The sequence below is a fragment of the Lepus europaeus genome, chromosome 18, assembly GCF_033115175.1.
Source record: "Lepus europaeus isolate LE1 chromosome 18, mLepTim1.pri, whole genome shotgun sequence".
Taxonomy (NCBI): domain Eukaryota; kingdom Metazoa; phylum Chordata; class Mammalia; order Lagomorpha; family Leporidae; genus Lepus; species Lepus europaeus.
Genome location: NC_084844.1, coordinates 21777239 through 21799987, shown reverse-complemented (window position 1 = coordinate 21799987; position 22749 = coordinate 21777239). Strand labels below are relative to the sequence as shown.

General features: G+C 55.5%; 1 protein-coding gene across 1 annotated transcript; it reads right to left on the bottom strand.

The window, feature by feature from the left end:
* Nucleotides 1–2057: 2057 nt before the first annotated feature.
* Nucleotides 2058–11001, bottom strand: CCR7 (C-C motif chemokine receptor 7). The gene is made up of 3 exons (XM_062175292.1): nucleotides 10992–11001; nucleotides 5510–5559; nucleotides 2058–3134 (listed from the first exon to the last, which is right to left on the bottom strand). Exons 1-3 carry the CDS (start codon nucleotides 10999–11001, stop codon nucleotides 2058–2060), a joined length of 1137 nt encoding a protein of 378 aa, XP_062031276.1.
* Nucleotides 11002–22749: the final 11748 nt, after the last annotated feature.

Sequence of the window (22749 nt, the reverse complement as noted above, 5' to 3'; positions counted from 1 at the left end):
ATGTCGGTACTTAAACCCCGAGGCGACAGTAGTAGAAGTGGAGCCTGGGGGGCCTGCGTCGTGGCACAGCCGGGAAAGCCACCTCCTGCAATGCTGGTGACCCTGTGGGCACCGGTTTGTTTCCCTGCTGCTGCACTTCTGATCCAGCTGCCTGCTAATGGCCTGCGAAAAGCAGCGGAAGATGTCCTGAGTGCTTGGGCCCCTGCCAACCACAAGGGAGACCCGGATGAAGCTCCAGGCTCCTGGCTTTGGCCTGGCTCAGTTGCGGCTGTTTGGGGAGTGAACCAGTGGATAGAAGACCTCTTTCTCTCATTGTCCTTCCATCTCCCCCTGTAACTCTTTCACATAAATAAATATATAAATCTTAAAAAAAAAAAAAAAGAAAGAAAGAAAGAAAAGAAATAGAAATGGAGCCTCTGTCTTTGTGAATGGGATGAATGCCCTTAATGGAAGGGCTGGCAGCAATGAGCTAAGCCCTCCCAGCCTGTGAGGACTTGGCCTTAGCCTTGGTCCCCTCCAGAGGAAGAAAGTGCAGTCTTGGAAGCCAACGGCCAGCAGCCTCTCCCCGGGCCCGGCAGTGGCAGATGCCCTGATCTGATACTTCCTGGCACCCACAACCGTGAGAGAAGTTTCTCTTGTTTGCGAATGGTCCAGTCTGTGATCTTGTGTGACAGTGGCAGGAACGGACCAGGACACACACCTCGGAGGGCTCTCGAGCATCCAGCCAAGGCCTCCACCCTTTTTCGCCCAGCATGCGCCGTGGTCTCTGGGCCCCTGGGGAGGTCTGCAGGGATGGCCACAGACCAAGCCAGAGCAGCGTGCTGACCCTCCCAAGAGCCGACAGCGCTTCTGGCCGCGGAGGGGACTGGGCTGCCCGCAGCCCTGCTCAGAGGGGGGTCTCTGGTTTGCTGCTGCCCACACAGCGTGTGCCCTGGAAGGGCCTTCGCAAGCCCGATGCCCTGACCTCGCCCTCCCTCCTTCTCTCCTCCTCTTGGGTCTGTGTCATTGGACAGGCTGCCGGTGGCTCAGTGACCTGTGCTCCGTGCATCTCTGAGAGGCGGAGACCGGAGAGGGAGGAGAGCAGGGTCCTTGAGGTCAGGCAGGGCGTGGCGATCGCCAAGCAAGACCGCACTTATTTGCCATTCACCCCAGACGGTTTGCGCCCCTTTTCTTTTAAAGGAAAAGGGAAAACTTTTATTTGTGGGTGAGGAAAACGTGCTCTCTTCATGAGCTGAAAGAACAGAGGTGAGAGATTCTCTGTTTCTGTGACAACAAACAGGACGCTCGCTGGCCCCTGGCGGCCGGCAGTCACCCTCCGCTGTCCCCGAGCTTTCTCCCTGCCCTCGCCTCCCCGGTGCCTGCATGGCCAGGACCTGCCTCCAGAGCCCTGGGTAGGATCGAGGTCGGGCCCCCAGGAGACCCCTCCCCTCCCTGGCAGGTGGCCCGGGGAGGCAGGGTGTGCTCCTGGGAAGCCTGGGGGCTGCTGGTCCGGCTGGCGTAGACAACAGTGGGGCAAGAGAGATGGAGGGAGGGATTCAGAGAGAGCTCATCTCACCGGCTCACACCCTACTTCCCGCCCCAGGCCAGGAGGTCTCCCCACCACCATCGTGGTCTCGGAGACAAGGCCTGGTTTTCTGGAAGACCTGGCCTTGGCCCTGGAATGTCTGGGGCAGCCTCTTTCCAAGTCATTCGGAGGACTCACGGGCCCAGGTCCACTGCCGCGGCACGCGCCAGTCCCGTCCCCTGCACGCCAGCAGGTTGTGTGTAGCTGCGTGACATTTGCTCCTGCCTTCTGTTTAGGGCACAACAGCCTCGCTGGTCAGCCTCGCTGGTTCCAGTGTAGGTCCATCAGCCACTTCTCTTCGCAGCCTTGGTTCGAGGTAGCTAGGGTTGGGAGTCAGCCGTCTTCCTGGGGGCACAGGTTTCTGCTCTGGGGTCATGGCCAGAACTGCTTTGCCCTCAGCAGCTTCCAGGTGGGTCCTTGCGTCTGTTCCTGGTCCCCGCCGCAGGGGGTCCCAGGGGAGGGGGAGTGTCTCTGGTCCAGGCAGAGGAGCCGCCTACGGGGAGAAGGTGGTGGTGGTCTCAGCCTCCACGCTCATGGAGGCCCGCCGGGTGTGCCGGCAGGAAGACCACTGCCGGAGCCGCTCCTGGCTGAGACAGCCCAGTTCCTTGAAGAGCTTGAAGAGGTCGTTGCGGAACTTGACGCCGATGAAGGCGTACAGGAAAGGGTTGATACAGCAGCGGAAGCAGGCCAGGCTGTAGGTGACATCGTAGGCGATGTTGAGCTGCTTGCTTAGCTCACAGTTGCTGCTGGTGGTGTTGAAATTGGCCACCGTCTGGGCCAGGACCACCCCGTTGTAGGGCAGCTGGAAGACCGTGAAGACCACCACCACGGCGATGATCACCTTGATGGCCTTGTTGCGCTCGAAGTTGCGTGCCTGGAGCAGGGTGTGGATGATGACAAGGTAGCAGGAGCTCATGACCAGCAGTGGCACCAGGAAGCCGATCACCATCTGGGCCACCTGGATGATGATCAAGGCCTCCACGTTCTGGGTGATGAGAGAGCACCGCAAGGCCTGCTCGCTGCTGCTCTTCTGGAGGCCACTGTAGAGCAGCTCCGGGGTGGACAGCAGCACGGCCAGCAGCCAGATGGCCACGCAGGATAGCTTGCTGATGAGCAGCACGCGGGCCCGGTGGCGGTGGGCCGAGACGGCCTGCACGATGGCCACGTAGCGGTCGATGCTGATACACAGAAGCAGGAGCATGCCGCTGAAGAAGCTGACCTTGTAGATCCCGAAGAGGAGCTTGCAAAAGTGGACGCCGAAGATCCAGGACTTGGCCGCGCTGTAGGCCCAGAAGGGAAGCGTCAGGAGGAAGAGGATGTCGGCCACGGCCAAGTTAAGCAGGTAGGTGTCGGTCATGGTCTTGAGCCTCTTGAAGTAGATGTAAGTCAACACCACCAGCCCGTTGCCCAGCAGCCCCACGAAGCAGATGGCCGAGTACATGACGGGGAGGAACCAGGCCTTAAAGTTCCGCACATCCTTCTTGAAGCACACGTACTCGAAGAGCGAGTAGTCCACCGTGGTGTTGTCCCCGATGTAGTCATCTGTCACCTCGTCCTGGCACAGGCACACCTGAGGGGGAGGGGGAGACAAGCTGCTGGGCGGGGCCGAGTCTGGCCAAGAGCGACGTCCCCGCCGCCAACCACATCAGCCTCACCTGGGAGCCACACGGCCCCCTGAGCCGGACACCTGCTCAGCCAGAGCCTCAAGGGCTGGGCCCAGGGATCCGAACTTTCCTGAACTTTCCAGGTGGTTCTTTGGTTTGAAATCACTGCTTCTCCAGTCCCAGCATGCCTTGGGCTTACCTCTTGTGACAGGGTACATCGTGGGATTCCACCCATCAGTGGCAAGGGGCCGAGGGACTCGGTGGCCGAGCCTGTGGCTGGTGAAGCGCCCTGACTTCCTTTGAGCCTCCGTGTTCTCAGAGTCCGAGCTCCTTCTGGGGGCTGGTGTGAGGTGCCCAGCCCGGGTGCTGGCCCTGTGCCGGCTCTCTGGGGGTTTGACGCTGCCCTCTGGAAACCCCATGAGAGTAGGAAGTTGTGTCTTTCTCCCTTACAACCTGGCAGAGCCTCCCAGCGGGTCTAAAAGTACCTTAGCTTTTGAGGGAAAATCCACCATGGGAACAAGGCGGAAGGAGAAGAGAGGCCCCCCCCCCCCCCCCCCCCCCCAGTTCCCAGCCACAGCCTGGCCCACGGGGGATCAGTCACCAACACCAAGGCCGGACATACAAGCACTCGTGCTGCCCGTCACCGCTCTGGCCTGAGTAGGGAAGGAAACACGTGGGACTCTGCTTGGAGCATCTTGTGGGGGGCGGGGATCCCCTGGAGGATGCCAAAGCAGTGCCATCCCTGGCGTGGGCCAGAGCGCTGTGATCACGGGTGGCAAGCGACTTGAGGCTCGCGATGCCGGGGTGTGGGGCGCCGGCCGCTCCTCGCAGCTGTGGCCCCGGGGAGGAAGTGGGCCGCCTTCGCCCACTCTCCCTCTGCGCTCCCGCCCCCTGGGCCTGTCTGCCTCACGTCTCTTCCGGTCTCTTCCGGCAGATCCCAATCAGGGGCTCAGCTGCCGGAGCTGTTTTTAGCCTGTCTGCGGGGGCGGGGTTCAGCAGCCTGCTGCGATTTCTGTCAATGAAAGAGGAGGCCCTCGGCCGCCCACTGGGGCCCCTGCTTGTGTGTGGGGCAGGAAGACCCCTTGAGAAGCTCCGGGGGAACTGGACTCTCAGCAGCCCTGAGAAGTGATGTCCACTCCCCTTTTCCCTCATCAGGCCTGGGAGCTGCTGGCGGAGGCTGGGCACCTCAGCCTGGGGGTGCTGGACAGAGGGCCTCTGGGCCCCCAGGGCCGGCTCTGGCCTCCTCCTCCCATCTTGCTCCTGCTCCACCCCCTCCTGCCTTGAAGCTTCTGCAGCCCACAGCCCCACCACATCCTGCCCGCCGCCCCCCCCCCCCAAGTGAAAGAGGAGAATGAGCCACAGCTGGCCCCCTCCCCGCCCTGACTTTCCAGTCTCCACGCCAGCGCACAACCCCAGCCCCTTGGAGAACTGGAGACAGGGGTGGGGGTGGGAGGTAGAAGGGAGGGGCCAGGCTGTGGGCTGCAGCCCAAGCTGTGGGGGGCCTCTGGGATGGGGTTTTGGGAACAGTGCCCGGCATGGGGCCTGCCTCTGGCTTGAGCCCCTGGAGAGCTGGCCCCCTGGCCTCCGGACCTGGGCACGAGCCAGATTCTGAAGCGCACCCCTGTGACTCCGGCCTGGCCGCCCGCATCCCATCCTGGCCACACAGGGAACCGTGCAGCTCCTCCTAATCAGAGCCCTGGCCGGGGCGCACCTCCTCGTCCCCACTTCTGGGACTAAAACCTGAACCTGGAACGCTGGAGGTCTTTGCTCCTGCAGCATGCACGCCTCCAAAAACGCCTGCCTGCTCCAACCCCAACCCTGCACCCCCTGGCCCCAGCCTGTCCTCATCCCACAGGGAGGCCGGATGGGGGGCTCTGATTCACAAAGCCTGCCAGGGGAGCCTGTGGTAGAAGTTTGCGAGGGGGACTTCTTGGGGTGATAGCATGGGAACCAGGTCATCTGTGTTCACCTCACGTGTGGAACTGCACACGTGTGCATATGTGCACTTGTGCGCAAAACCTGGTCCCCGCCCAGCCTTCGCTTTCTCAAGTTCCCTGGGAACTCAGGCGGACTCCACGTTGCTGACTTCTGGGGTGTTTGGCAATGGAGAGGGGAGGGTGGAGAACAGCTGTCTCCCCCGCCCCAGGTTTTAATTTGATGGAGTCACGGACATCCAGGAAGCATCTGTGCCTCTCCAGGGCCACTGCCCAGCCGGAGGGTGGCACAGGCAGCAGGTGGGTGGGCGTCTGGGCCTCTTTCTCCCGGCTCCTGCAACAGACCCTCTGGCTTGGTGGAGTGTGGTTTGGGGGAGGCAGAGAGCTCCCCAGGCGGGAATCCTCACCTGGAAAACCACGAGGAGTGCCACGACCAGCAGGCTTTTCATTGGCTTCCCTGTGGGAGACAAGGCGAGCAGAAGTCAGGGCTTGGCAGCTGCAAGTCTTTGTTGTTAAGGGGAGAGGCGGGAGGGGTGGGCGCGGTGCTGCCGGGAGCCTTTGCCCCCACTCCAGGCCCCCGCGTTGGCCCAGAGAGAACATCAGAACCAGATTGCGCCTTTGAACACCTGGCCCGCTGCCCGGCTTCCATCCCGGGCCTCCTCACGCCCATCGTGGTCCATCCGGGCTTCCTGTGAAGCTGGGAAGTCCACTCTGGCCCTGAGCACCCCTGGAGACCCTGACCTGTGGGTCGAGCGCCCCCCAGCCCCCACTCCATGTGCTGCAGGAAGAGGAGGCGAGGCCCCAGGGAGTGGGGGGGGGGGGGCCCTGCACTGCTTCGGGGGCTGTGTGTGCGGGGCAGCTCTCCTCCAACACCCAGCTGAGGACGGAGCTGAGGTCTCCCGCGGGGGCAGACTGAGAGTGGAATCTCCGTGGAGCACTGAACAGACGAGTGCTCCAGGACCCACAGGGCCCAGCACCCTCCTGCAGCTGACTGTTGGCTCCCCGGTCACCCCTTAGCCTGCCTGTGGGGGGCAGCGACCTCTTCCTCTTCATCTCCTGCAAGCCCAGGATGGAGCAGGCACCCAGGAGGTGTGCGCTGATGAGTGGAGGTGGCCCGAGAGGACCCTGAGGGAGCTGCCCTGTGGCAGGTGTGGAGCAGACATTATTCCCCGACGCAACGGCTTTGCTCTCCTGTGCAGAACTGAAGTGCGCGTATATATTTTCTCTCCTTGGCCCAAGGCCTTTGAGGGTGGGTGGGAGGGGGAGCAGAGACAGCATTGGGAAAGGACATGTGCTGGAAGTCAGGGGCTCTCGTGGGGTCCAGGTGGAGACCCCAGGGTAGCACAAGGCCTAGACAGCTGCTCAGTTCTGCTTTGTGGTTGAGCCTTGGGCCGACCTGCAACCCATCTCCTCCCGAGGCTGAGCGGAGAGAATACTTGGCAGAGGGCCTGCTGTGGAAGCCGCAGCTCACCCGCCATCTGGGAGCACCACAGGGTCCCTCCCCTGCCTGGACCTTCAGTTCCTAACCAGAGCCTGGCCCACAGAGGGTCACTGTGAAGTCATTGTGAAGCCACACGTGAACGCCGAGGCAAGACTTGCAGGTCCTCCCCCTGCATCTCCAGTTAGGTAAGGGTGGGAAATGCGTGGGACCCTGTTTGGGGCATCTTCTAGAGGCTGGGGAAGCTGCATGTGCCTGGTGCGTCGGTGTCCTTGGCCACAGCACCACCTGCTGGAAGATTAGCTGCATGACACCCAGGTTGCAGTGCGCTCTGGTGGAGTGAGTGCTGGAGCTGGGAGATTCTGGACTGGGGAGTTTCTAAGGGGGAAGGAAGCAGACAATGACATCAGGCCACCTCGAGCAGATTGTCCTGCACACTGCTACTGGACATGAGTTTCTAAAGCATAGCTGGGGGGCCGGCGTTGTGGCGTAGTGGGTAAAGCCACTGCCTGCAGCGTCGGCAACCCATATGGGCGCCGGTTCAAGTCCTGGCTGCTCCACTTCCGATCCAGCTCTCTACTATGGCCTGGGAAAACAGTGGAAGATGACCCAAATCCTTGGGCCCCCACACCTATGTGGGAGACCTGGAAGAAGCTCCTGGCTCCTGGGTTTGGATCAGCGCAGCTCTGGCCGTTGCGGCCATTTGGGGAATGAACCAGAGGATAGAAAACTTTTCTCTCTCTGTCTCTCATTCTCGCTCTGCCTCTGCCTCTGTAACTCTGCCTTTCAAATAAATAAATAAATAAATCTAAAAAAAAAAATATGCATAGCTTGGATGCCAACCCCCACCGTGTCTTTCTCCCCAATCCCGCAAAGCCTTCCTGGCCCCAAGCACGTGGAGTGTAAGGCATAGCGGGCCGTCAGACCCTCCAGGGTCCCTGCAAGCCAGCCTGCCTTCCCGGCTGCACTTCTGTTTCTGGGCGCGGCCCTACCGCTGTTCCCCCCGCCCCGGCTCAGCTCGTGCCTGGGCTTTTGTGGTGCTGGTGGGGCTGGCCCTGTGCAGCCTCACGGCTTGCGCCTCTCCGTTAGCCCCCACGTGGAGTCCACGGATCAGCGCTTCCCCATACTCTCTTCAGGGTCCAGTGCTCTGCCTCTCCCTCCTCTGACTCATCTTGACGTTGAGGGCTTGAGGTTTCTTGAAGCACGGAACAGTCTTTTCAGTTGCCCTGGAGAAAGGCCACTTTGACTGTCGGTGGGGAGCAGAGACCTCAGCACGGGGCGCAGTCCCGGTGAAAGGCCAGGAGCTGCTCCTGTGCTACCCTGTGCAGCCGGTCTCCCTCCAGGGCCCCGGCCCGGGCCCTGGGCCACCACCGCGGGGGCTGCTGGGTGGTTTCTCTGTCCAGGTGTGCTGAGATGCTGGCTGTGCGAGTGCTGGCAGGTCCAGAATGGGTCATTTTCAAGACACGTAATGGGAACTTGGGGAAATTCTGGTGTGTGGCCGAGGGGACCGGGTCAGTGGCCGCGAGTCAGATCACTCCTGTCTGTTACAAAGTCATAAGGTAACCCGTCTTGGGCAGCAGCTTGGGTGTGGACCAGTGAGGTCGGGAATTTCAGGGTAGGGGTGGGGTTAAAGAGTGGCTGACCTGGGTGCTGGGTGCTTTTGAGATCACGCGTTTCTGGGAAGGATCGTCACGAAGAAAAAATTCCCAGGGACTCCAAGCTGAGCAGCTTTGGTTTGGAAGGAGCTTCTCCCCAGCCCCGGGTTCCTGTGCCCAGGAAGACATGGCTGCCCATCGGCAGGCCCCCAAGAGCCACCCCAAGCCTTTGGTCCTCACCTGCCAACACAGCGTGGCTCTCTTTTGTGCAGGGGAGGGGGGAAGAGGGCAGAGGCAGGGAAGGGGTCGAGGACCGTGAGGGCGTGTGAGAGGCCAAGTGGGGCTGGGTGGGGCCTGGTTGAATCTCGGAGTCCCAGCTCCTGGTCATTAGCTTTCCCTGGGCGCCAGTGTCCACGTGGATGATGTAATCTCAGCCTCACGGAGCTCCGTGAAGAAACCAAGACATAGCAAGAGCCGTGGTCTCCGCGTCGGCTGCAGCGGCCGGGCGCTGTGCTCCGAACCCCGCTTCTGTGCTGCCGTTAGTCTTTAGGTTTCATTCCCTCGGAGCCTCTTGCAAGCTACCCTGGTGGTCTTCATTTTGGATTCCAGAAAACAGCCGTCCAGGGAGGCTGAGCTGCTTGCCTGGGGCCACACATCTGCTGAGCGACACACTTGGCCATCTCTGCTATGTCTGTCCTGGGCCTCTTGCACCTCCTTGTCTAGTGGACAGCTCCTACACACCCTACAAAGCCCAACTCCAATGCTCCTCTGGCCTACGCTCACTGCTCCCTTCTTGCTGTGCCCTAACCCTTGCTGGTGCTGTGTCTCTCACTCTGCCGCAGCAGCTTGGTGACAAACGCGTTCCTCTTCCCTCCAGGTCAACCTGGAATTCCTTGATCAGGGTTAGTTGACTGCAGGGGAGAGAGGCGCGCACAGCTGTCCTCAGGCCTGGAGAGCCTTCAGCGTGTCCCCGGGCCGTGCTTGTGGCTGGGCTGGGAGATGCGGGTCCGTTTGCTGGGCTCTGCTGTGGGGCATTCTGAGACCCTGGGCCCCATTTCTTGAAGGTGGGTAGGGCACCCCGGGCTGCTCATTCAGATCGTGAAAGAGGCCAGCTCAGCCCCGGTGCGGGAGTTTTCAATTTGTGTCACAGAAACTGTGCCTTCTCACCCCCGTCTCGCTGCTGCTGGGCAGGTCCTGTGCGGCGCGCTCGCCCGCCTGCCCGCCCTCCCAACGGCCCCGGGGCCCGTTTTGAGCAAAACGGCTTCCCCTCGACCGGGTTTTTGGGTTTGGCCGTTGGAGCTCTCTCTCAAGTTGATGAAGACGCGAGATCTGCCCCCCATCTCCCTCTGGGCCCGCAGGAGAGCCCAAGCCTGGTACCCCAAGCCAGGGTCTAGGGACACCCTCGGCTCTGGCTTTCCTTGAGCCGTGCTAGGTCACATGGCTTGCTGGGCATGGGCTTGGGTGGGCAAAGCTGCCAGGGGATGGGGTTTCCAGGGAGGGCCGGCTGCACCCCTAGATTGCGGTCAGTGGGGACAGAGGTCTGGGAAGGGGGCTGGAGACCTGGCAGGCTGGCCGCAAGCACTGGAAGACTTTTCAACAACCAGAATCGACATGGAGTCCTGTACACCATTCATTCATCCGTTCACTCATTCATCCACACGCACTTCCCGCTCCAATCGCCGCAGCACTGGGGAATGCAGAGGTGCGAGGGCCAGACTGCGGGCGGCCGTTAAGGTACACAGGTTCAGCTCTTAGCCTGGGATGCCTGCATCCAATATCGGAGTCCCAGCTACCCTCGGATTCCAGCTACTGCGCACCCTGGCAGGCAGCAGGTGAGGGCTCCAGTGCTTGGGCCCCTGCCACCCACGTGGGAGAGCTGGATGGGGTTCCTGGCTCCTGGCTTTGGTTCGCCTTAGCAGGGAATGAACCAGGGGATGGGAGCTCTCTCTCTCTCTCTCTCTCTCTCTCTCTCTCTGCCTTTCAAAAAAAAAAAAAAAAAATCAGCCCTTGTCTTCCAGGAATTGGCTGGGCGGAGCGGCCACCCTCACCTCTCACAGCCGCCTGCGGGGTTCTGACCCCGGCTCAGGGTGGCTGAACAGGGCAGAGCCAGGTGAGGAGGCTGTGGTGTGGCAGGGAGGGGTGTGAGGACAGCCCCAGTGAACCTTCACTTTTTAAAGCCAACCCCTGCGGCTTTGAGGCCGCTGCGGGCTTCGCTGCCTTGCGAGGGGAGCCGTCTAAGAACTCGACCTTGGGCTCTGGCGCCGACTCTGCCGCCGAGATTTACAAAGACGGGGTGGGGGGGTGTGTGGAGCTGGGGGAACCACCCAGGCGCCCCTCCGTGCTCCCCAGGGACCCCTGCCGTCCTCGTTGAGATGGGATACAGAGGGGTCCTCTGCGTGCCACAGGCCTGGCGTTCACACGACCATTCTCTGTGCCTTGGAACCCCAAGGGGACAGGGTCTGTAACCGGCGGTGAGCAGGGAAAAAGGTGGGACTCCGCGGAGGATTTCCCTGATGACAGCTGTCCCCACAGGTCCCAGAGGGCCTCACGCCTCACCCCAGCCAGAACAGCCCTGTGCCAAACGCACAGCCCAGACCTGCTCAGACCGCCTCAGAAAGCTGCCCCTCCCCCTGAACCTCCTGCCACCAGCGGTGCCCCCTCCCCAAGGCCACCAAGGGTAGGTGCGCGCTCCCCTCCCCGGGACAGCAGGGTGGCATTCTCCATTCCCACCAAACGCAGTTCTCTGGTGGGGGTGGGGGGCTCCCCCATGCCGTCACCCCCCACCCCAAACCCCTCGGGGTCAGTCTGGCACCCAGACCCGGGTGCTGCTCCCTCTCACCCAGGAAACTCACTCACCCAGGTCCATGACACTCTCTGGACAGCTGAAACCACACAGGAAGGCTGTGCCCGGGGCCTCCCGCCAGCCCTGTCTGCAGAGGAAGTGGTAGGAGCCCCTTTTAAGTTGTGAGAGGAGCCACCCTCTTCTCTGCCCCTCCCACCCGCCCCTCCCTTCCAGCCTCCGGCTGTCACTCAGGGCCCTGGGGCCTCCTGGGACCCAAGGTGAGTGAGTGACAGCACCACCCAGGGTCACAGGACCCTGAATCAGGAGGTCATTTACATTCAGGGAGCCCCCCCACCCCGTGCGCATGGCCTGGAGGAGGGGCTAATTTTTGATCCTAGCATGGATGTCACATGCCAGGGCCCAGGGTTGTGCTGGGGAGTCCGAGAGATGTGGCCCCATCCTTCCCTCTGTTTGCAGTGGAACCCTTTCATTGCATTAGCAGCTCAGCTGATCACTGGGAGTCACCAGGGGCCCAGACCCCACTGGGTAGGGGAGAGGGTCCCCCTGTGTCACCTCCCTGAGACCCCTCCGCAGCCTCCCCGTCACCTGTGGCAGGCGAGGCTTCAACAAGACAACTGCGATGTCAACGTTTAAGAGTAGGGTATTTTTAGCTCCTGGGTGGGTTTCACAGCTCAGGTGCACACGCACGCATACACACACACATACAGACGTGTGCATGGAGTCCAGAGAGCTCAGGATTCGTGGGGTTTAAAGCAAGCAGGCGCTAGTTCCCAGAGGCCAGGCTGTGACTGGGAAGTGGTCTCTTTAAGGGTAAATGTCTGAACGGTCTCTTTCAACCAAGCTGGGCAGTAGGGAGCTGCCCGCCAGGCAGGAGTGAGGCTTCCAGGTTTCCATCTGTGGCCACCAGCCAGAACCATGCCTGTGGCAAACTGTGTAGAGGGGGCAGAGCGTCAGACACATTGTGAAGTAGATGCCAGGGGTGGACGTTCAGGGGCTGCTGGGGCCGCCTGCAATCTATCCTGGAGTCTCCGGGTTTGAGTCCTGCCTCTGCTTCCCATTCTGGCTTCCTACTAACACGCACCCTGGTGGCAGCAAGTGATGACTCAAGCGCTTGGGTCTCTGCCTCTCATGTGGGAGCCCTGGACTGAATTCCACGCTCCTGGCTTCAGCCCGGCCCAGCCGCATCCGTTGCAGGCACCTGGGGAGTGAACCAGTGAATGGAAGAGCTCTCCCTCTCTGTCTCTACCTCTTTGCCTTCCAAACAGATAAAAGCAAATAACTAAAACCATTTAAAGTGGATGCCAAGGCACCATGAAATTGCGATCACTCGCCGTGTTCTCTGGAGGTCACAGGGTGTATCTTTTCCAAACTGTGTTCCTCCTGGTTTCTGGGCAGGTTTGACCAGTGGGGTGCCCTGATGGCTGATGGAAAGTGGAAGGGCAGGGTTAAGCCAAGATGTACGGCTTTTCTTTCTCTTTCTTTTCTTCTTCTTTTAAATGGCAGCTTTGTTGAGATATAATTTGCATACCATAAAGTTCACCTTTGAAAGCGTACATTTCAATGGTTTCTGTGTATTCTCACCATCATCAGTGCTAGGACATTTGTCTTTTCCCTTCTCCCAACAACCCCCAACCATCTCTCTTCCACTCCAACCTCTGAAAACCACCGATCTACTGTCTTTCCTGTTCTGGACATTTCCCATAAATAGAACGACACAACATGTGGCTTTTGGGTCTGGCTTCTTTCACTCGTGTGTTTTCAAAGTTCATCCACGTTGTCGTGTGTATCAGGCTTTCATTCCTCATGGCCAAATAACGTCCTGACGTGTGGATGTGCCCCGTTCTGTTTTCCATCATCAGTTGGACATTTGAGCTGTTTTCACTTTTTATCTCTTATGAGTAATACCGCTATGAATATTTGTTTGCAAGTTTTTGTGTTAACTAATGCTTTTTTTTTCTCTCTTGGGTATATGCCTAGAAGTGGAACTGTTGGGTCAGATGGTAACTACAGGCTTGACATTTTGAGGAATTGTCACCCTGTTTCCCAAAGTGGCTGCACCATTTACGCTTGCATCACTGTGTGCTCATATAAGAGTTCCACATCCTCAAAAAGCTTGTTATTGTGCGTCTTTTAGATTCTGGCCATGCCAGTGGGTGTGAAGTTAACTCAAGGGGTTCTCATTTGCATTTTTCTAGTGCTACTGGTGATCATTTGAATATTTTGTTTGGAGAAGTGTCTATTTGAATTCTTTTCCCATTAAAAAAATTGTATTTCATTGTTTAAGAGTTCTTTATGTATCCTGCATACAAGTCCTTTATCCTATACATATTTATAAATAGTTTCTCCCATCCTCTGGGTTGTCTTTTTGCTTTCTTGATGATGGCCTTTGAAGCACATTTTATATGTTGAAGTCCAATTATTTTCCTTTTGTCTCTTACGTTCTTAGTGTCATGTTGAAATCATCACTGAATTCAAATTCATGAAGATTATTTTAAAGATTCATTTTATTCATTTGAAAGGCAGAGTTACAGAGAGGAGGAGGATGTCGCGAGCGCCTGCTGTCACGCAGCTCGACAGTAGCAAGTGCGACGTATGACTTGTCAGTCACGGGGAAGAAAGGAACACCAGGACACAAGGCTGTCTTTCCAATGAGAGATTTTATTGCTTACACACCAGGGTTTTTTTTTTTTTTTTATCATACTACTCATCAGCACGCTCATTGAGGTCAATACACTTATCAGTACCAATATACTTATCAATCTATACTATTTAATCCACTTAATAAACTTAACATCATGACTTAATCATGACTTAACTACTTAGCTTAATGTAACTACTTAGCTTAACTACTTAGCTTAATCACCTAACTTAACATAATTACTTAACACACTTATCAATATCATTAATATCACTATCAATAATGTCAATCATATCACTTATCATAACTTATAGCTAACTTAACACACTTACTGAATCACTTAGCTTAACATAACTACTTATCATCTACTTAACTTACTTACTATAATACTTAACTATCAGAGTAACACTATTTCCTTAATGACTAGAGGACTCAATATCGATAATACTACTTGAACTTATTCATTAATCCATAGATCACAGTATACAGTGTTAAAGTAATTTTAAGGGCTATCTAATTATAATAGTATATGTATATCAAGGTCTCCAGCATTATTTACAGATACCTTGCATAGGGTCAAAGCATAGTTATATGATATTACACATGACTAACACTATTTGTAAAAGCTGCATTTTCAAGGCTCGTATCACGGACACGAAAAAGAGTGTCAGTGTTCAGGGTCCAGAGCTCCATGTCTCAGCAGAGACGGATCTCGGATCAGTCACTTACAGGCAGGGAGTCGTGGGAAGGCTGTCACTCTGGGCAGTAGGCTCAAAGTTCCCAGGTGGACAGCCAGGCGAGAAGTTGGAGAGGTCCCCTGCTGAGAGGCCTGGTCCGGCTTCAGGGTCAGGTCTGGCAGCAGGCTGATAAGGACTCCAGGCCAGGCGGTGAGGCGGCATCTTGGCCGGTCAGACACGGCGGCAGGACAGCAACACAGTAGCTCCACTGGCCTCTTGATCCCGTCGTCGCCTTGTGTCGCGTAGCAAAAGCCAGCAGGCTGGCTCTTCGACTCCAAATGTGAGGAGATCCAGAGGTTCGCTCACACTAGGCCACGCACACACACACACACACTCACACAGACAGTGGGGTTACAGCTCAGGGACAGCTCTGCAGGTCGGCTTGGGCCGCTACCTGCTCCGTGCAGAGTAGCGGGCTGCCTCTTCAGCTCCGGATGTGTGGAGATCCAGAGGTTCACACACACTGGGCCATGATCCCCGAGAGGATGGAGAGTGGTGCACGGGCTCCCTTTTTATCCTCATTTTCGGCAGTTCTCCAGCTTGCCATCCTCCAACTTGTCCAATCAATGCTGGTTCCTCTTTGTTTATGCTTGAATGGTCCAGTCAGCGCGGGTAGGAGGGTATTGCCCGTAGTGCACCGTTATCGGACTGACCAGAGACGTCTGCTTGGTGTGATTAGGAGCGTCTTCCTAATAGCCGTTAGGCATTGCCTCAGCTCCAGACTTATAACTCCACTTTACTTTTATTTTGTGGCTAGTGGTAACTTCTTCACTCAATGTTTTACTGTGTTTGCACAGTTCATCTCCTTTCCAGGTAAGCAGTGATCCGTGACTGTTTTTGAGATTCCTGTGGGATTCCCCACAGAGGAGGAGAAGAAGAAGAGGAGGAAGAGGTGGAGAAGGAGGAGGAGGAGGAGGAGGAGTCGTCTACCATCAGCTGGTTCATTCCCCAAATGGCTGCAACAGCCAGGGTTGGACCAGATGGAAGCCAGGAGCCAAGAGCTTCTTCTGGGTCTCCTATGTGGGTGCAGGAACCCAAGCACTTGGGCCATCTTCTGTTGCTTTCCCAGTCGCATTAGCAGGGATCTGGATAGGAAGTGGAGCAGCTGGGACTTGAACTTGTGCCTGTATGGGATGCCAGTGTTGCAGGCTGTGGCTCTACTCACTATGCCACAATGTCAGCACCAAGTTTATGAAGATTTATACCTATGTTTTCTTCTAAGACTTTTATAGTTTTAGCTCTGACATTTAATTCTAATTCTTTCTTTGCTAATTTTTGTATATGGTGTGAGGCAGGGCTCCAATTTCATTTTTTGGGTGCAAATATCTAATTTTTCCAGCATTTGTGGAAAAGACTATTGTTTCCCCCATTGAACTGGCTTGACGTCCTTGTCAGAAATTAACTGATCCCACATGTAATGGTTCATTTCTAGACTCAGTTCTGCCCCGTCAGACTATACATCTGTCCTATGCCAGTCTCACCGGTCTCAGGAGTAAAATTTGAAAGTGGAACATGTGTCTGCTCCGCCTCTGTTGTTCTCTTTTAGGATTGTTTTGGCTAATCTGAGTCTCTTTCCTTTGCATATGAATTTTGGGGCCAGTTTGTCAATTTCTGTGATGAAGCCAGCTGGGATTCTGCTGGGGTTTGTGTCGAATCTGCAGACTGATTTAAGCAGTCTCGCAGCCCCGCCTCTGGGAAGTCTTCCGGTCCACGAACACAGATTGCATTTTTGTCTGCTTAGGTTTTCTTCAGTGTTCTGTGATTTTCAGCATGCAACGATTTTACTTCTTCGGTCAAATTTATTGCTATGTATTTTATTCTTTTTTATGGTATTGTAAGTGGAAGTGTTTTCTTACGTTGATTTTCAGGTGCTCATTGCTGGTGTATAGGAATAAAATTGATTTTTGTGCTTGTGACCTAGCTGAACTCATTTATTGGGTAATGATGTATATGAGTGTGTGCATGTATAATCCTTAGGATTTTCTAAGTATAAGATCATGTCATCTGGGGAGTAGAGATAGTTTTATTTTTTCCTTTTCAGCCTGGATATCTTTTGTTTCCTTTTCCTGCCTGATTGCTCTGGGAAATCCAGTCCGGTCTTAAGTAGAAGTGGCAGGAGTCACTTGTTAACTGTGGATTTAACACAGATGGACGTTCGCATGTTTCCCTCTAGCTATTGTTTGTTGAATTTTGTCAAATGCTTTTTCCTTTGTCCATTGAGATGATAGAATGTTTCTCATTCTTTATGCCATTAAGTATGGTATCCCATGGATTGATTTTTGTGTGTTGAACCAACCTTGAAATCCTATGATAGGGGGCTGGTGCTGTGACATAGTGGGTAAAGCTGCCACCTGCAGTGCCAGCATCCCATATGGATGCTGGTTCGAGTCCCAGCTGCTCCACTTCCGATCCAGCTCTCTGTTTTGGCCTGGGAAAGCAGTAGAAGATGGCCTGCCTTTCTCTCTCTCTCTCTCTCTCTCTCTCTGCCTCTCCTCTCTGTGTGTAACTCTGACTTTTAAGTAAATAAATAAATCTGTAAAAAAAAAAAAGAAAGAAGGAACTCCTGTGATAGATCGCTTGGTCATGGTATGTTGCTGGATTCAGTTGTTAATATTATGTTGAAGACTTCGTACCTATATTTAGGGATATTGGTTGATAGTTGTTTTTTTCTTTCCTTATGATGTCTGTGTGTTTTTGGTGTCAGGGTAAGTCTAGTTGAATATTTGTTAGTTTTATTGATCTTTTTGGCAAGTCAACTTTTGGTTTTATAATTTACGTATATCTTGTAATTCTGTATTTGTTTATTTACATTCTAGTCCTCTTTCTGCTTGATTTGCGCCTGGTGTGTGCTTCTTTTTCTTACGTTGATAGGTTCTTTATTTTATATCTTTTTTTCTTTTTGAAAATACAGCCACTAACCCCTCTATAAGCATGTTGGCTGCATCCCATGAGTTTCGGCATGTTGTGTTTTCATTTTCATTCATCGCGAAGTGTTTTCTAATTCCTCTTATGAGTTCTTCTTTGACCATTGATTATTTGGGAACATATTGGTCAATTTCCATGTATTTGTGGATTCCTCAAATTTTCCTTCTGTCATTGATTGTGGTCAGAGAAAATACCTTATCTGACCTCAGTTTTTAAAACTTTATTAACATCCATTTTTTGCCTTAAAATATGAGCTCTCCTGGAGATTATTGTGTGTGAACCTCAGAAGAACGCACACTCTCACTGCTGGGTGGAGCATGACGGTACATAGCAAACATGTGTAGACACGTGTGTTCAGCATGGCTAATACAAGTCTTCCACTCCCTTGCCCATCTGCTGCCTCATGGTTGTGTCTGCGAGTGAAAGGATGGTCCTGGGGTCTCTGACTCCCAACACTGAACTGTGTATTTATTCCACGTGCTCCCTTCAGTCCTGACAATGTTGTGGCCCGTGTTGTATAGGCGCATATATGTTTATAGCTGTATGTCTTCCCGATGAATTGACCTGCTTGTGATCACAAAATGTTCTTTTCTCTGTAGGCAATTTTTGCCTTAGAGTCTATTTTGCTTGTTAGCATGGCCCTTCCAGTTCCTTCGGGTGTCTCTTGCAATGTGGATCTCTTTCCCTTGTGAGCCTGTTTCTTCCCTCTCTTTGCCTCTGTGGCATCCCAGCAGTGCCTACACACCTTTGGTCCCAGAATCCATCAGCCAGGCTTAGCTCTGTGGTGCCTGCATGGATGAGCAACCTTCTCCGTGGTTCCAGCGTCCACCCTGGGCCGTGGCAATATCCCCTGCTCCCAGTGTCCTTCAAGCTCCAGGGATGGTGGCAGCCTTCTGAGGTCGTGATCTCTGGGTGGCTTTGCTGCCCCTCGCCTGCCTCAGCTGTCTCCTCATGGCGGTAACTGGTCCCCTACATCACGTTCCTTCTGTTTGGACAGCTGGAGCGACTCTGCTTTGCTTTGGCCCTAACTTGCACGAGGGGATTCCGGTCTCTAAGGAGCTTCAGGTGCAGAAGAAGTGAAGGGAAGGCTGCATTCCTGCTGTCTGGTTACCGAGGGTAACCGTGCCGTGACCTTGTAGGAAGGAAGCCCGGGATTGCACGGGGCTGGAAGAGACAGAGACGCGAAGGCAGGCAGCTCGCCTTTCCCCACGTCCAGGGAGAGCACTCTTGGCAGGGTGTGTGGGTGTGACAGCGCACTAAGCGTCTCGCTTCAGCAGCTCTCTGTGTGATCTCAGAGAGAGTCCTTTCCTCTCTGGGCTCGTTTTTCTTAGCTGAAGTCAGATGATTAGATTGCATGAAGGCACCTAAGCTTTGGCAACTGAGATGGAGGGGGTGGGGGAGGGGAGAAGAGAGAGAGAGAGAGAGAGAGAGAGAGAGAGAGAGAGACTCTTCCATGTGCTGCAGCATTCCCCAAGTTGTCACAACAGCTGGGGCTGGGCCAGGTCGAAGCCAGGAGCCAGGAACTCCATCTGGGTCTCCCATGTGGGTGCAGGGGCCCAAGCCCTTGGGCCGTCTTCTGTTGCTTTCCCAGGTGCATTAGCAGGGAGATGGGTCGAAAATGGAGCAGCCAGACTCGAACTATTGCTCCAGTATGGATGCTTACGTCGCAGGCAGTGTCCTCCCCTGCTGCACCACAACGCTGGCCCCCAGGTGAGAGTCTGTAGTCCGGGCCTTACCCCTGGCACCTGTCCGTTCTTAGCCATTGCCCCAAATCCCCCAGACGGAGGCACGAGAAGCCCTCGCTGAACCTGCCCTTTCGCCTCCCGTTTTGACTGCTCTTCTCGCTGGCATTTGGAGCAAACTCATTTTAGAAATATCAGCCGTTCCTGAGCTAGGGGGAAGGGACTCTAACAGGTTGCACACTGGTCAGGGCAGCGTCAGTCTGGAATGATCCAGAGGCTTCCTCCTGGAGCCCTTAAACTCCAGGCTCTGCTACTCAGGAGAACCCTTGTGATCCATAAGATTTTTCTTGGCTCTCCAGCTAACATGGGCCCCCAGAGAAGGCCTCAGATTAAGAACCCAGGCCAGGCCAGGAGCCCTGGGTGGGACACGCTCTCCCATGTCAGGGATGAGGTTCTACCTTCCCCAGTGGCCCCTGCCCGGGGCTATGCGGTGTGGCCCAGCCCAGGCACCGATCTGCCTCCCGGTGACCTTTCCAGCTCCTCCAGCCCGGGCTGCACTTTGTCTGCGGAGACTCGGTTTCAGTTTCTGTGCCCTGTGTGGAGCAGTGGGGATTCCCGCACAGTGCTGAGCCCTGCTGCTGCACTTCCCCTCTGCGGGCACTCAGCGACTGCTCCCTGGGTGCCTGCTTTCTATGGGAGACACAGCAGAGAGGGAGCCCAGCGTCTCTTTCCAGGTCCTACCTGCCTGTCCAGGCCCAGGTGGGTCCCGGCTTCCCTGAGCGCTCAGAGCCCCCAGCTTCAGGGATACCCGAATTAGCATCCACAGCCAGGATATGTGGACAGTGACCGCCATAATATTTTTTTAGATGAGAAACATTGTATTTTGTATTATTTATTTTTGCTTATTTGAAAGAGAGAGAGAGAGAGAGAGAGAGAGAGAGAGAGAGAGAGAACCATCCATCTGCTGCTTCATTCTCCAAAGAGGAAGCGGAACGAACAGCCAGGGCGGGCCAAGACAAAGCCGGAAGCCAGGAATCAATGCAGGAATCCCATGTGGGTGACAGGAAGCCGACTCCTGGGGGCCATCACCTGCGCCTCCTGGGTGATCATCAGCAAGAAGCTGGAACTGGAAGCAGAGTCGGGCTTGGATCCAGGCACTCAGACGTGTGTTGCGTGTCTAGCAAGACACTTGAGAGCCTGAGACTGCTGCCTCTTTGACCCGGAAGAACACTGAAGGTCAAAGCAGGAACAAAATGAAGCCCCTTATGGAGACGCAGGGTGTCATGAGACCAAACTGTCACTGGGTCCAAGTCGTGAGGAGGTGACCATTTGTGTTACAAGCGAAGGTGAGCTTGGGTCCCTCCAAGGGGGTGCCACGGACACTCCACGGTGTGTGCGCAGAGGACACGTCCACGAGCGGGGCCCAGAAGCGTGGAGCTTGCCCGCACCTGCGGCAGCCGTGGACCACTCACTTTTCGTTCTCCCCGAGACTGGTTGTCTCATGGAAGTGGAGGCTGCTCCCTAATGACCACCTGGGAAGCAGGTGCATAGCAAGGTGATTGACTGAGTTCAACCTCCTCCTAGGAGGTGGCTGTCCCCTCCGCCCCTGCCCAGGGATTGCCTTTCTCCCTTGTCTTTTGCGTTTGCTTTGCTGGGAACCTACTCTAGATTCTGCTCTCAGCAGCTGGAGACTTGTGTCCCGGCCGGGAAAAAAGCACCCTTCTGCCCAGGGCCTGGAGCGGATTAACACTCGCTTTGCTTTTGGAGTGACTCAGGTGTCCATTCACCAACTATGTGGTGAACACGGCTGTGCTGGGCTTGCTCTCGTCTGGCTTACGTGGAGAGTTGCAGGTGTCTTAGCCTGCATGGCTGCCGGCACACAATATCCCAGGTTGGTGATCTGAGCAATAGAACTTACTTCTTCACAGTTCTGGAGGCGGAGAGCCCAGGTCAGACCTGCAGGGTCAGGCTCTGGTGAGGGCTCTGATCCTGGCTTGCAGGAGATGCCTTCTCGCTGGCTCCTCCCACGGCCTTTCCACATTTCCTAGGTGTGTGTGAGGAGAGTGAGCGCGCTCTCTGGAATATTTCCTTCTCTTCCGCCTTCTTCTTTTAAGATTTATTTATTTATTTGAGAGGCAGAGTTACAGACAGAGAGAGGGAGAGACAGAGAGAGGTCTTCCATCTGCTGGTTCACTCCCCAAATGGCTGAAATGGCTGGAGCTGTGCAGATCCAAAGCCAGGAGCCAGGAGCTTCTTTTGGGTCTCCCACACAGATGCAGGGGTCCAAGGACTTGGGCCATCTTCTGCTTTCCCAGCCCATAGCGGGGAGTTAGATCGGAAGAGGAGCAGCCGAGATATAAACGGTGCCCCTATGGGATGCCAGCGCTGCAGACAGAGGCTTGACCCACTATGCCACAGTGCTGGACCCTGGAATTTTTTCTAATAGGCACTTGGATATTGTCTGAGCAGGAGCTCACTCTGATGACCTCTTTGTTTAGCCTTAAACCCATCTCCACATGTGGTCATGGGGGTGGGGTGGGGCGGGGTCAGCGCGCTGACATAGGAATCTGGGGAGAGAGCTCATTCCGTCCATAGCAGTGCTGGAGATGAACAAAGAGCCTGGGCTGGCACTGTGGCATTGTAGCAGGCTAAGCTTCCGCCTGCAGTGCTGGCATCCAATTTGGGCGCCGGTTGGTGTCCCAGCTGCTCCACTTCTGACACAGCTCTCTGCTGTGGCCTGGGAAAGCAGTAGAAGATGGCCCAAGAACCTTGGGCCCCTGCACCCACTGTGGGAGACACAGAAGAAGCTTCTGGCTCCTGGCTTCAGATCGACTCAGCTCCGGCCGTCGTGGCCATTTGGAGAGTGAACCAGCGGATGGAAGATCTTTCTCTCCCCTCCTCTCTCTGCAGCTTTGCCTTTCAAATAAATAAATAAATCCTTAAAAAAATTATGGCACAATGAAGCAGGAGCTACAGGACACAGGAGCACAAAGGCAGCGACCAGGCTGCGAAGTGACAGTCGAGGGGGTGGGAGAGACTCAGGTGTGGAAAGGAGGTGCTGGCCAATGGTTGGCTGGGCTGCCAAGGCCTGAAGTCCGGTTCAGCTGACCTCAAACTGGTTGCTCGCTGTCTGGGGGCCACACTGAGGAGACAGGGAGGGCCGCACTCTTTAACCCGGCCGACTCTCAGGGGTTGACACGGCCTCTGCTCCCCGCTCAGTGGTTTGGCTGTGTTTGGCACATGAGCTATCGTTGGCCATCTCCACATCTTTGAAGTCATTCTCTCTCCTCTGCTCTGATGTGTGAAATAGATGGTGCACAGAGAAGGGGTCCCCGGGGCTGGCCGTCTGCTGAGGCACTCTGTCCATCCACTCAGCCAGTGCACACTCACCAAGCACTTGTACCTGTACTTGGGCTGGAGCTTCCCAATCCACGGGGCATATGTCTGCAGGTTGGGTGGGGCTTCCGTAGTTCCAAGCACAATCTCATGTCTCACTTAACCTTCAGGGTCCTGCCCTGACTGGTAGGTTCCCATTCTGTGTCTGGAAACTGAGACCTGAGAGACAAGAAGTGACCTGACCTTTGGACCCAAGCTAAGGGGTTTTTCTGTACTGTCTGCTGACGCTGGGCATGGACCCAAGGGCTCAGGCCATGGAAAAAAGCCTCCAGCCAAGGCTCACGGCCCCTCCACCCTGTTCTCTGGGAGAAGCACCGCTGTCCTTTGGGGGAGTCCCCCCCAGCCATGAACAAAATTTCTGAGAATGAGAGGACCTGAATCAGCTTTGCAGCAGGCAGCCCACCTGCCTCTCTGAGCACTGTGAACTCAGCCC

Excerpts from the sequence above, each read along its gene's own strand:
- CCR7 (XM_062175292.1), bottom strand. Across the intron at positions 3,135-5,509 it reads CACTCCTCGTGGTTTTCCAG|GTGTGCCTGTGCCAGGACGA; the intron begins GTGAGGATTCCC and ends CCTCCCCCTCAG.